The sequence below is a fragment of the Parasteatoda tepidariorum genome, chromosome 1, assembly GCF_982258835.1.
Source record: "Parasteatoda tepidariorum strain Cologne lab strain chromosome 1, Ptep-v5.0, whole genome shotgun sequence".
Classification (NCBI taxonomy): Eukaryota; Metazoa; Arthropoda; class Arachnida; order Araneae; family Theridiidae; genus Parasteatoda; species Parasteatoda tepidariorum.
Genome location: NC_141755.1, coordinates 71833411 through 71848658, shown reverse-complemented (window position 1 = coordinate 71848658; position 15248 = coordinate 71833411). Strand labels below are relative to the sequence as shown.

Sequence of the window (15248 nt, the reverse complement as noted above, 5' to 3'; positions counted from 1 at the left end):
GAATAATAATAAGAAAAATAAGAAAAAAAATCAAAAATAGAGAAAAAATTGATTAACAATATAGATTCAAAAGTACTCTCCACATTGCTTTCAGTTATTTGAGTTTTCGTTTTACAAGTGGATTAAACGATACTAAGTTTCAACTTTTCACTCCTTTTCCGTGGGAGCAAGTTCTACACAAGGATTGCTACCCCTACACTAGCTACCCCTACATTTATTTACATTGTTGCACGCGTGTGTTTACATACGCCGGATTCAATGGTAAGTTCTTTTATTCCTTACTTTAATTATTACTATTTTAATTTTAGAATGTTAATTCATTATAATGCTTCACTGTCAAAAAAAGTAAATAATAATTGTAGTTAATTCTGCTTGAAATAAACACAAATATTCTAAGCCTATCATTTGCGAAGTTTAACAAACTATGACAAAACGTAACGATTTTGGAAAAAAGCAAGAGAATTTGTTGAATCTCATTTACTGTGCTTAATGTAAAGAGACGAAATACAGACCCGTTATATACGATTGTTATGCAGTTAAGATATTTTTAATAAAATCATGAATTTTTGGAAAGTTTTCTGATGGTACCTAAGCTTAATCAAGGAATATTAATCTGAAATACTGAGTTAAACTAGTTGCGATCTTATGTAAAAAAAAAATTCTATTTTAAAGCTTTAATTATCAAAATTATTAAATTAATGCTGCATTATTTTATTCACCTGACAAATTTTGTTGCTATAATAAATAACAATTAACAAAAAGTAACAATTATAAGCATTATTCTGAAGATAATACTTAAATGTCATTAATCATGGTTGACTTTACACACCAAAATATGAGTAGAGGGGATATTTTCCTTCTGTGATTTGCTGCGCCTACTATTGTGGATTTCAAACTTGCATACATTTATAAAAGAAAACTTGTAGAGGTTTGCCAGGGGGTAGTGGCTACAAGATATACCCTGTTGAGTTTCTTCCCATGTTTTGTTTTCAGTGTGATGATAGCCACTGGAAGTTACCAAGACCTGTTGATTATTCTGCCACAGGTGATGATAAACTAATTTTCCGGAGTGGAAAAATATTTTAGCTAGATTTATAATGTAAATTTTTCTGTTTCACTAATTTTAGGGGATATTTCCATGTATTAACCTGTTACACTAACTACAATAGCCAAGCCACCAAATAGATATAAACTTGAAATTTTTTTTGAAAAAAACATGAATGTTTGCCAAATGGTTACGAGTTATATCTTTCGAGTTGGTCCCTTTCTGTGATTTTTTAACTTTCTTTCAGTTTCTCCGATACCAGAAGTTGCCAAGACGTGCTGATTATTCTGCCATTGTTCCTTTTATAGAGATCTCCCCTGATTTTATGAATCAAATAAAAGGGGATGTTTCCCTATTTGAACTAGATTGTGCCAACTAAAAATGTTGAAACAAAAAAAAATATATATATTTTGTACTTTGCAAAAATTTAAAAAGAAGTATGTAGAAGTTTTCCTGAGGGTTGCTTCAACTTATATTCTCTGAGTTACTCCCATTCTGAGATATTTTCTTAATTTTTCGTGGACCGCTGGAAGTTTATAAATATTTATCCATAGGTAACAACATAGAAATACTCATTAAACTTTTAATTCCCTATTAGGGTTACTTCTGTATTGTGAGCAGTTATGCCAACTGCTATCGTCCAGGCACTAAATAGATTTCTAACTGCTAACTTTTTAAAAGAATATGTAAAGGTGTGCGAAAGGTAGCTACGAGTTATACTCTTCAAGTTGATCTCCGTTCGTTAATTTTTTTTAGTTCCTCCTGGTTGCTGCGTGGAAGTTGCTTAGAAGATATAGTGATTATTCACCGGCAGATCATGATACGGGCATTTTTCTTACTGTTTTGCCTACTCAGTACGAGATGGCATTTTTATTAGCAAATGAGACGAGACAAGTGTTATGTGTGAAACAGTCCTATCATATTGTTATTAATTTGAGCTGTCTTATCTACTTACCTACTATTGTCTTATAAAGTATAAAAACTATTAGTTGTTGCATTTTTAAAAAAGTTGAGTAGTGGCATTTTCTTTTAACTTTACCTTTTTAAAGAACCAAGGGTTAAACACGCTTGATTGGTGTAAATTTTACAAGAGTCTATAGCAGATGGTTCTTCAACCAAAATGTCGTGGAAGTATCATCTTAACAAGCTATTGCAAGAGAAAATCTCACATGGACAAAATAGTTTTTTGACTATTTATTTTGCAACATGATATCTTTAAAAAGAAAAAAAAACACCCAGTTGAACATTTACTGGAAATTTTTCTTCTTATTTTTGAAACAGTTTTTGAAATTTATCAGCTAAAACGATATGGAAAATAATTGCAGTAATTTTCAATATTAAATTATCTGTAGAAGTATTCTTATTCAAGCTTTTATTTAAATTTACATTGCTGTTTAAAACTTTTTTAATTCTTTTATAGTCACTGTATTCTAAAAATATGCCTAGGCAGAGGTCTGTCAAGGCCAAATTTATTACCGTTTAGCAGTACCTTCACAAATTCAACTTTAGAAAAAACATTAGTTTCACAAAATACTTTTTCTTATAATTTTATTTTTGTATTCCTTAAGAAACGATAAATCCATATTTTTGTGTTGATTTTTTAATGTAGTTTTTAATTTTTCACAAATTATGTCTAAATTTTCATAAAATAGGTACCTATCAGAAAAACCTAGACAGACCCTTGCTAGGTGAAAAAGTTCAATTGAAATTTTTATTGCTAAATTTTTCTTTTAAACAATTTTTGTCTTGGTTTTTACCTAGCTTTTTACATTTCTAAAAAACTTTGTTTTTATTAACTGTATGACACAGTAATTAAGAATGTTTCTATTGTCTTTATTCTTATCTGGAAAATATGATAATTGGAAAGACTGAGATGTAAAGCTTTAAAATTTCATTTTGAGAATTAAAATAGATTTTTCTGTTTTACATTTGTATATAATCTTTTGTTTTTTTTAGCATTTTTAAGATAACACAGCATTTTAATAACATATTTCTAATAGATTATATTTTAGTTAATGTTGCTTTATGGATACTGCTTTACAAAAAATATTATTCTTAGCATGGAAGTTTTGTTGTAACAATTATGATAATTTTTTTTTCTCTTTCTATTTTACTTCATAACTTTATTAAGTATTTCTGGTTTAGTTTTTTGTTTTCCCTTTAGCCCATTCCACTAACATAGATAAGCATGGAGTAATTTCCAATAATAAATAAACTTATTTATTCGTAAAAAATATTTATTAATGAATTTTTTTTTAAAAAATATTACTATAAAAATATATTCTGCATTTCACCATTTTTTTTAGCTAACATTCTGCCAAACCATTACTCCTTACTTCTCTAGTTCTGAATAATAAATGTGCCCGTATAAACAAAACAAAATATGTTTGAATTATTTCTATGTTTTTAAACGTATTAACTGAATGGATTTTCTTTTTCATAATCTATTGATGTACTTCTGAGGAAGATCTTTGAAAAGGATCTAGCTTTGAGAATGAACCTCCATCAAATCTCATTTAAAGGTACCTGAATTAAGTATGTCTAAAGAAATAACTGTATTTGAATTGTTTCCTTTTTTCTTGTGCTTAAAAATGGGTAAAAAAATTCGTGAAATTATAAACATGATCAAATCAATTGTTAAAAATTATTTCAGATTACTTTTGCTGATATTAAAAAAAGTAATTAAACATTGTTTACATAGGCTGCCCATGCTTCAATAACAACAAATAAAAGTACTCAAAAATTTGTCTCTTAAAATGAATTATCATATATTGTAAATATATTTTCCATGTACTGTAGAATCCTAATTATTTCATGCACAATCATCAGCCTTTGCACTATTCAACTAATTTATAATAGAAGTTTCTGGTGTAAGTTTCATCGTTAGTATCAAGTAGAATGGTAAACTGTTACTGTTTTTACCACCACTATTTTTGCTGTTCCAATGTTTTATTTCACTGACACCTAAAAAAAAATGTGTTTTATCTGCATTAAATTAGTCTTTTTATTCATAGTCCTCCATAAGTTCAAACAAATTCTGAAACTTCTATTTTGCTTTTGAGAATTCTTCAGCGATTATGCAGATTGATGAATCCCTCAAAGGCTAAGGCTACTCAAACCAAACATTTGGCAAACATTAAAATGAATTATAAAATGAATAAACAACATCAATTAGAAATTCTCGGGGAATTAAGATTTATGCATATTGCTCAGTATTTCAAATCTCCGTGGCAGAATCGCAGCGAAACGGCGACATTGTTGCAAAATTTTACAGATCTCTTGCAGAAAGATTTTTCTCTTGAAAAGATGAAAATATTACTTTTCTTTTTTACAGAAATATTTGAACATGCAATATTTGAATCATGCATTTAGATAATCAGTTTTTGACACGCTCAATTTTCACCGATAGTATCATAAATCGACGTAATGTTTTGATAGTATTTTCGGCAGTTATTGATATTGATTTTCATTTGGTTCTTAACCATCTTGATATATTTAAACAATATGGAAAACTCGAATCGTGCATTTGAGTATCTATTTTTTAAGGCTATCTATTTTTTTTTTTTTTAAATTCTATTGAATTTTTAGAAGTTATAGATGTTGATTTCTCCTTAAATTTTAAATCAGATATTTTTTATACGATATTATTTATTACAACCTAATTTCAAAGTGTAACACGCTTTTGAGGAGTCCAATTTACGTAATTACATCATATTTTTTTGGGGGGGCGGGGGGCAATTGCTACTACAGATTTCATGATATTTAATATTTTTTTATTGTGATGATTATTTACAAAATGCGAAGAAGCTAATAAAGTGTGTGTCTTCCCACTGTAGCGTATCTACCACTACAACTACAATTCACTAGTATATAAGACATGTTAACTCGACTCTATGTCGGGGTACCTTTTCATAGATGAAGGTTGACATGGTCTGTAACTCCGCTCACCATATTGGTGACCTTCGGACGTGATGTGAACACGCCTACCTTGGCAGTAACGCCCACTTCGATATGAACACGCCTACCTAGACAGTAACGCCTACTTCGATGGATGATCCACATTGAACAGTTGACTTGCTGCTTGTGACTGCGACATTATCCACCTCCTCGCACTGTTGCTACTCAGTCTCGAGCACACAACGTCGGCCTGCATACACTTGACTGCTAATGGCAACACAGGAGCGACTACGACCGTGAAGTTAATACACCTCTCACATTCAGCACTCAAAAAGTACGGTGATCTTAATACAGCTCTCCCGGCTCAACCGCACAAAAACAGCAATGATTCAACTAGTGGTATTCATTCATCGAATTCTATCACAGATATAATTCTGGTGGGGGAGTACTGTAGCGTATCTACCACTACAACTACAATTCACTAGTATATAAGACATGTTAACTCGACTCTATGTCGGGGTACCTTTTCATAGATGAAGGTTGACATGGTCTGTAACTCCGCTCCCCATACCACCAACAAAATGTGAGAATATCACCCATAATATTAAAAAAAAATTATTTCGTGTTAAATTAAGAAAATCATTATTATTATTTTTTGTTAACACAGCATATTTGCCATTTTAAATTAGCAACATATATGTTTGTTTGTATTAAAAGTATTTTGCAATTAGATCTTAGTGCTGGAGAGTTTAGTCGCAGATAGCTCAAAAACATTCTGCCACAAGATTTCAAATTATCCTTGTTTTAATTAAAATAAGCCAATTGTATATATGTTTATATATATATATATATTTTTTTTTGTGTACATCTGCAGTTTTCTACAATTCCGCATATTAGAAATTGAACTTTCAATATTGTTAACTTTAATCAATGATTTTATATCTATGACTATACATATGATATTTTCTATTTATATGATATATCTGTCTATGATATTATCACTTTATTTTTATAAAGTTTTTTTTTCAATAACTTCTGCACTATATTATTATGCTTACATTAAATGAAAAATTTTTGATTTCATACTGTTTGAAAACATCTTTTATTTAAATATCTTATTTTTCCAAGTGAATGTTTTTGTGTCTATTATTTGGTGTTGAAGTATTAATGATTAAAATGCTTTGAAACACGATTCATTGTGTATATCAAGGTTGCAAAAAATGCTTACTTTTCTCTAAAAGAGTTAGACTGACTAGTTTTCATTAATTTATTATATTTTCTTGCATTTTACTGTATACATTTAGCATACTTATGTTCCAACTTTTTATTTTAACAAAAACTATTAAGTAAAATTTACGTTAAATGTCTAATATTGCAGAAAACTTGTAAGTTAAGTAGTTCATGCAATGGAAATTATCACTATTACAAACTATATGAATTACAGTTTGACAAAAAAATATATATTTGTTTTCACATCTTTAAATAAGTTAAAAAAAATTTTGATATATCTGCTCTATACTTGTTCAAAAAAATTTTTATTTTATTTTTTTGCATGGGTGTGGAAAGTTGGTAATTTTGTTTTGCTCATATATATATATGCAGCATTAAAAAAGATAATTTCTAATTAGTTCCAAGCATAAAATTATTATTTTTTGAAACAATTTTAAGTTTAAGGCTGTTCCTCCGAATTGTTTTTATAGTCCAAAATTGCTATACTGCATTACTCCAAACATTCTGTCATGTTGCTACAATTAACTAACACCATTGTGTTCCTTTCATTTAATCACATTTTTCGAAGAAATATTTATTAAAATATTTCTCCAAAAACTGTGTTTTGTGTGTGAAGTTTTTTTTTTTTGAAATTTTTTTATCCAGTCCTTTTTAAGTGGTTTAAACAAATAAAGTTTTTACTGCCCCCAAGCAACCTGATTGTAACACACTAGGGTCAAGGAACACAGAACCTATTTTTCCCACCCTTCCTATTTTTCCCACCATTACTAAGAATTCCGTTGTGGAAATGAATTTCTATATCACCAAACAGCTTTCTAATGTATTTTGGAGTAAAGTGTTACGTTTTAGCAGCGATTTTACAGAAATTAAAGAATTTTCAAAATAACCATTTTTTGTTTAAAAAAGCTTTAACAGAGGCAATTGTAAAATGTAATTCTTCTCTTGAACTAAATAATATATAGTTTAACAAATTACTGAATTTGTTAAAATTACTCCTTTTGTATATTAAAGATACTGTTAGTGTTAAAAGGCATAGTATTTTTACTGTTTTAATAAATGAGAAATTAAAAATTACGTAACTGAAACTAATCAAATTGTGTTTCTGAACTACAAAGTTCTTGCAAAATATTCTGAAGAGGAATGAAAATTGCAGCCAAGGAGCAATAAAAAAATGAAAAGAATGAGAGAGGAAAATAAAATTCTGATGATAAGTAAATAAACAGAAAGTATAGGGCAGCTTTTAGGAGTACTTTACCTGACAATGGGCACATGTCGTGGCAAGTACTGCGGTTATGAGAAAAAGTAATTTCAAATAGGAGTGTTTTGTGAATAGTTTTGTCTTGATTTTAGGTCAGCGTGGGTAAACCAATTGACACCTTTATTCCTTCATTGTTCCCCTATTAGAAATGTGCTCTTACTTGTTACCAAAGCAGCCAACAGCACCAGACTAAAACTCTGGAGGAGTTCTCCTCAAAGCCACACGAAAAATAATTTTATGTTTTGTTTATAACTTACTGCTGGTCTCAATGTAAGATTTAGTTAGGATAAAAAAAAATTATGAAATATTCTAATTCAGATTTGTGCTGTATATGTATGTAATTTTGTTGTGTAATATGTGACTAAAATTTGTAAAATAGATTTTCTTATATCTAAGTATTTGGATGTACTCAATCGATATATACTTAGTAGAAATTCCATGAAAATAATAAACAGTTTTAATATTTTTTTAAAAATTTTTATTTAACTGTATTTTATCTAGTCAGTATTGCTTCGTTTTAGAAATCTACTGTTGGTTGTAACAATTTAATATTATTGTCCGGTATATTTTTTTTTCATATGCTGAAATATTTATTTGTTTTCCAGGAACATTGCAGTGAAGAGGTGATAGTAACAGCGGGATGGAAGAAGTTATGAATGTTTCAGATCTGTGGCGATGTGTTATAATTGTAAATCTATATATTGTAAATATATTGTATGATAGTTGTAAAATAAATAAAACTTAATAAATCTTATTTGATTTAATGTTTTTTTCTGTATTTAAAATTATTTAGTTAACTGCTCTTCTGGATTAAAAATTTTAGTTTTACGAACATAAGGTTTAGAAAAATTGTAATTTTAGTAAGTAAACAAATCAAATGGTAAATTTGGTTAATATTTTTTTTTTTTACTTCGTGTGTGTGTTAAAGTAAATTGTAGTCAAATTTTTCAAGCTAAAAATTAAAATATATGCATTTAAAAAAAAAATAATGAACCCAAAAGCATTCTAGAAGAGTAGATAATTTCCAGCAAGCAATTTGGAAACATAGACTTCAGGACAGCAGTAGATTTCTTAATTATTAATTTAAACTAAAAAAAAAATATTTTTTTTCCATATGGGTTTGGAAAATCATGTAAGTATTGAGTAATTTTTTCTTCTACCAATTCTTTATATTACAAACTTTTAGGAATGAAAAATGTAAAAAATTCCTGAGGGACATGAAACTTCATAAATAAACTAGTATGCTGCTGTGAAGAGGTAGAAAGATTTGCATTCCATATTCGTTGAGTTATAATTTGAATTGTAAAAATTTACAGAAAGTGTGAGATTAAAAACAAAAGCTTTTTCTAGGATTCTAAAAAAAAAAACATGAATATCGGCTATTTTCCGTTATTTTAGTTTTAGTTCGAAAAGAATTAAAAGTTTTTTTTAAATAAAAAGTAAATGCTATATTTTTTAGTGTAATTAGTGCAGCGTAAACATTAAAATACGGAATGGTTTCTTTCCTTCTTAGTTAAAAAAAAACTTAAAATATGCTATTGTTAACAATTCGGTTAAAATTACGATAAATTGAAATTAATTTAGTTAAATTTTCGCGAAAAATTTATCAATTCACCTAGCTCAAAATAAGCGTTAAAAATATTGATGTATAAGCGTTAATAATGCGTAAATAAAGCTCAAAATAAGCGTTAATAATACGTAAATAGTATGGATAAAATACGTTTGTATTTTGGTTAAAATAACGTAAAATGTACGTTATTTTAATAAAAATAAGCGTTAAAAACACGTAAATATTCTTGGTGAAAATAACGAATTTATAGAACCAAAAATATACGTAAATAGTTTGGTGAAAAAAACGTAAAAAATACGTTAAAAATTGGTTACGAAATTCACCTTAGTCAAAATAACGGCAAAAATCCGTCATTTTTACGTTAAAAACAGCCCAAATATAAACGCATTTTTACCTAATTCGAGACTACCACTCGAAACGGAAATAAAACGTTTTAAATAAACGTTTTTTTGCTCTAAACCTTGTGGCATTTTAACGTTATTTTCACGTAATTAATACTTATCTCTGCTGCATGGGGCGTTTCTTCATTAAACCCCATATATTCTCGATGGGGTTCAAATCGGGTGAATTGGCCGGCCAAGGAAGTAATTTGACTTTATTGTTAGTAAGCCAAGTAGTGGTGGCGTTTGACGTGTGGCAAGATGCAGAGTCTTGTTGGAAGATAAAGTCATCCTCAAATAGATCTTCCGATGACGGAATCATAAAATGCTCAAGTACCTCCTTGTATACTTCAGAATTTACCCTTCCTTTCAAAATGCACAGCTTTCCTAAGCCCTCAGCACCCATACACCCCCAAATCATTACAGAAGTGCTAAACTTCACTGAGCGTTTCAAGCAATCTGTGGTAAAAGCTTCTTGCTTGCAACGCCAAACACGGACACCCTGATGACCGTGGGAAACGCAAAACATCGATTCATCGCTAAAAAGTACGTTATTCCAGTCCTGAACACCCCATTGCAATCTGTCTTTGCACCACCTCACTCTGGCTCGTTTTTGCTTGCGTGTAAGTAGCGGTTTTTCTTGGGCACACGTGATTGAAAATCAAGTTCATGGAGTCGTCGTAGTGTGGTAGATGTTGAGGCATCCACTCCTTGTTCTCTCCACTTTCTACTTATGAATCTCAAGCTCTTGAAGCGATTTTTAGTGACGATACGTTTCAGCATTCTGTCTTGTCTCAGTGTGGTTATTCGTTTACGACCACTATTTGAGCGATTATTTTTAAAACTTTGATTTGTAGAATAATCTTTTAAAATTTTACTTACAGTTCCTTGAGAGCAATTCACTTTTTTGGCAATCATTTGTTGACTAATTCCCTCATTGCGTAGAGTCACAATCGCTGTCTTGGTAGTGTCCGGTATGTCTTTCGTTCGACCCATTTTAACTCCCAACTAACTAAATCTGATTTTCAAACGAGCCTTTATACGCGTACTAGCTCTACAGTGGCGCAACTTATGCAAATTTTATGATTAACGTTGACCAGTCACACAATTTTACAGATATTCTAATATTTTGAATCGCCTCTGGAAATATTTTAATATTTTGAAAAATTTCAATATTTTTTTATAAAATCTCTAATACTTCTTTAGGCGCGTGTGAACAATAATATCATACGTCAACTAATTGTGGACGGTTAATAATTTTTCCGTTCTCCACCGTTGTTTATTTTTAAAGATATCACGCATTTTATAAGGTAATACAATGCCTTTTTTGGTTATTCTAATATTTTGAATTGGAGTTGTATAATAGACATCCTTTTTCAATTCCTACTTATAGTTCACCCTATATCTTGTTCGAATTTTCAATCGTGAAATAAAATACTTTTTATTCATCCACTTAAGTTCAATTAAATTTTTTTAAACTTGTAGTGAATGGCACTTGATGTTAATACAGTTTTTTTTAAATATTAATTCATACATTAAATTTAATTAATTAACTTTAGATTAGATTTAGAATGAAATTTAGAGAAGAAATTTTAATTATTCAATAAAACGTAACTAAAATAAAAATTTTATTTTCTGATCTAAATAGGAATTTAATTAAATTTTTTTATGTTACTTATTCATATTGAAGTGAATTGGATAAAAAATTAGAAAACTTTCTTAGCCCGCAATTGGCTAATGAAACAAGCAACATTTATGAAACTATTTTACTTCGAAATTCATTTATAATTATTTTACTTCTGTTTAGTGCCCTTCCGAAGCTGCGCTAGGGATTTATGTCCCCTTTTGCCTCTCCCCCCTAACTATGTTACTAATGTGGCGTAACTACCACTACAAATACAAATATTATAAACCAAAAAATCACTAGTATATGTAAGACATGTTAACTTGATTCTAACTGGAGGTACCTTTTGATAGATGTAGCTTGACATAGTCGATAATTAAAAACACCTACACTAGAACCATGTTTTACGAATACATTCTATCCACTGGTAAATCATACTTAATTTCATTTTAAAAATTTCATTTTAAAATTTACTTCAAGGAAAAAGAAACCTCTATCATGAAGTTACGGAAAAGATTTCAGTGGAACGCCAAGTTCAGGGTCGACTACTTTTATTTTTTCTCCTCAGCTTCCTTAAAAAATATAAAAGGTAATTATTTGTTTAGTTTTTTAAGGATATTTTCTCGTTATCCGAGACGTTTAAATGATATCTTTTATTGTAATTTTCAATCAATTCAATGATTTCAGTAAATGTAACTTTAAAAAAAAGAAGGAAACTAAAAATAAAGAAATAACTATGCTGATGGATTGGGTTTTAATATGTTGAAGGTCGTTCATTACATTCTTTTTTTCGGATAGCAAATCGGTACGTTACACACGTACGTATGTAATCCATTTGCTTAATATGACCCGGATAATATTTTCAATGATCCATGTGCGGTTTTGTGAAATTGCTACTTAATCGTTCCATTTGTATCAAGTTTTCTTTGCTGTATCTGTGTTCGTAATTATATTGTCAGATTTTTATGATTATAAATAGAGATCGCACAGGGACACCGAAAAAATATTTAAGTTCTGAAACTATTCAAAGGAAAATAAAGACGAAAACAATAATAAATACAATGCATATAATTAGAACGATAAAGCATTATTAATTAAAATGTGAGAATAAACGGTGTTTTCGAAGTTCGATAGGCTGAAATACAACGAATTCTTTATTGCATGCGTACGTTTCTTTTTTCTTTTTTCAGCCAAGAGACACAAAACCATACAGCAAATTGTTTGATGTGCAGATTAAGCTTTTTAAATAAAAAATTATAACTTTATTATTTTTTTTGCTTGCAAATTCTTTATACTGGAAATAATTTTTTAGCAAGAAAACTAACTTTTTTTAATCAAAAATTAATCATTTATTCGGCATATGATATCATAAATAACTTGATAAAAGAGACTAGTAGAGTTATGATAATTTTTTGAATGTAATTATCTCACAAAATAAATATATTTTTACATTATATATGCGTATAGCTCTACTCAAAATTGGAAAATATTTTCCTGGCTCTTACAAATAGAGGAGAGACAACATCAGATAGCAGTGTAAGGTTGCTTTTAATAACGGGTACGACATTTATTACAAAGCACAAAAAGGTTCATGTATGATTAGCAAACAAACCATGCAAGTTTTAAACAATGTTAAATTTAACTATACTAGTTTGTATGAAGTTTGTATTAAGCTTGAGTAAACAAACCTTTCACATAGAAATTTAGTCGGCCTTAACAAAACTATATAAACCTTCTGAAATCGAGAATGAATTATCATTCGCAAATCAAGAGTAGAAAGGATTTTCAAACCGAGAATGAATTTCCCTTTTTTTTTTTTTTTTTTTTTGATTTTATGAACATCACTGAAACAAGGTTTACTTGCTCAGGCTCGTACATACTTTATTTAACGCTTTAAAAGTGAAGGTAAGTCTGATCATTAGTTTTCCACTTGAAAAAATGTTGCATTTGAGAGCAAAAAAGCAAAAACAATGTATACAGTAAAAGCTAAAGAATGAGATTTTGTTGTGAAGTTTTTTTTTGCGCGCGTTTATACAATCTTTAAGGCAGTGCTTCCCAAAGTGTGGTACGCGTACCCCCACGGATACGGGAACAGTTCAGCAGGGGTACACGTTCTTATGCGAATTATCTTGCAACAAACGAAAATTTCAAAAAAAAAAATTTAAAAAACAAAGCTAGTCATGAAAATTTACGATTACGTACTTTTCTATTGGCTATTTTTTGCAGAGTTAACAGTTAATAATTACTGGTGTCAACAGCCAGTTGTGATTTTTAACTTTTGCGTAATTTTTTTATGGTAAAAAATAAGTTCATTTTTTATTACTGGTACACAGCGTTACGAGAAATTTAGAAGTCATAAGTTTGGGAAACACTGCTTTAAGGAAACAAACTTGATATACTATTATTTCCACTAAGTTGAAAATAAAATGGATTAATTAGCTTACCTTCCTAAGACAACCAAATGAAGAGGAAAATACAACATCTGTCTGCTATCTGAGAATTACTTTTTATTAGATACTTGAAATTGAACAGTTAATGGTAACAATAAGGCAATATAACGGAGGATTACATCAGCAATACAAACATTTCCTTAATATAACTCAGTGTTATAAGAATCGTAAACATATAGTGTTGAAATGATGGCTTGTGATTTTTTTCCCTCTTAAATTACTATATCAAAGTAAACACAAGGGTGAGTATCACCAGTATATAGGTTTCTTAGATTTAGATATCAGCTTGACTTCGTTATTGTAGAATTGAAAAGAATTTTTATTTGGTTTCACTCTTTTGCGGTTCCTGAGGATTATTTGGGTCCTGACCGCCTTGAAAATAGTTCCGATCAGATCATAAATTGTCACCAAAGATATGCCCAGCCACATTCCCATGTATCCTCCAATCACACTGAATATTTCCAATGACTGAAAAAAAAAATGATATGTTTACAACATAGTGATTACCATCGGCATCAATTGTGATCTATCCAACCTTATTTTTTAATTTAAAAAAACGTATTGTGTGATTTTTATTGCAACGATAATTTTTTTTAAAAAACTGACACACAGAACGAAAAATCTCTATACATCTACAAACTGTTCCTCATGTTAAAATGTTTCAAGACTTCCCACTTGAGGTATTATTTCAATTGTTGTTGTATACATGGAAATTATATACATAAAATAGAGTTAGACAAATTCCCTGATAATAATAATGTGTTAAAATTTATAAAACTTTTATGCTTACTGTTTAAGAAGTACTATTTTGTGCTGGTACCTATATACGCATATGACTTCGCAATATAGATAAAGGAAATATTGCTTTTTATGCACCTTTTACTGTCCCAGAAGATCACCGAAGTCAAGCATCACTGGCTGCGGTCAGTGTGCGGGTGGGTGACCACTTGGATCAGTCTGCGTAGGGGCCGAGGTCCTCGTTAAGCTGTTCTACCGTGAAGTGCTTGACTTCACGTGCAGGTCGTCGAGCTACCGAAGCGGGGGGCCATCCCCTCTGCAGAGGATCAAAATTGTGATGGCATGTCTTCGGATCATCTTCAGGGATGCTTCCCAGACCGTCGCCAATAGCCCATTGTGCAGCTCTAGTGCGACGTAAATGAACAACAACAACAGCATCTTTTACTGCTCACTGAATCCCTTTCTTCCTTCCGTCATAAGCGAAAGCGTGAGGTCTTATGACTTTCTATCACCAACTATGTTTAATAATTTGCCTCTTTTTTCTGGATTTTTACGATTTTTGAACTATTGTTACTGAACTGAAAGAAAAAAAAAATCAAAATTCCGAACTTTTCTATGGAGAAATAAAACAAAATAACGGTTGCGCAGCATTCCTGAAATAAAACATATTCTTTTTAAAAGGATATGACCAAACTAGAAACATCAGCGATTTTTAATTAAGATAAATATATAAAATATAAATTTTTTTTCCATCTGCGAATAGCTACGGAAATATGTACGTGTTTAAATGTTTAAATACATATAATAATCTTTGTAAGAATGATGCATTAGAAAAATCGAATCTTTCCCCGAAAAACCTCCAGAAAACTTCTTAGAGAAAGAAAAAAAATTGAAATTAATTGATGCAGAGATGTGAGATGTTTGAGGTTTGAGTTAGGTTGATTTGCATTAAAGTGACTGGAAAACGATCGAACAGCTCTTCAAACTCAAATTAACTGAAAAATACTTTAATATATGTAAAGTTTACTAACGAGTTTTCTGTAAGGTTATGTGATA

At 29.8% G+C, this 15248-nt stretch overlaps 1 protein-coding gene and 1 long non-coding RNA gene across 3 annotated transcripts in view; one reads left to right on the top strand and one right to left on the bottom strand.

Moving 5' to 3' along the window:
- The first annotated feature begins 267 nt into the window (after positions 1-267).
- LOC147816510 (uncharacterized) lies at positions 268-8184 on the top strand. 2 transcript variants are annotated; one of them, XR_015434810.1, is made up of 2 exons: positions 268-3567; positions 8036-8184. It is a non-coding gene; the product is annotated as an uncharacterized LOC147816510 (long non-coding RNA). The 2 variants fall into 2 exon arrangements; XR_015434811.1 differs by having other exon boundaries at positions 268-3580.
- A 5307-nt stretch (positions 8185-13491) lies between these two features.
- LOC107445370 (uncharacterized) overlaps positions 13492-15248 on the bottom strand; it is a 34629-nt gene continuing 32872 nt past the window's right edge. The window contains exon 14 of the mRNA XM_043039903.3: positions 13492-13922. Within this exon, the coding sequence (XP_042895837.3) occupies positions 13704-13922 (219 nt within the window). The 3' untranslated portion in view covers positions 13492-13703. The remainder of the gene's footprint in view (positions 13923-15248) is intronic.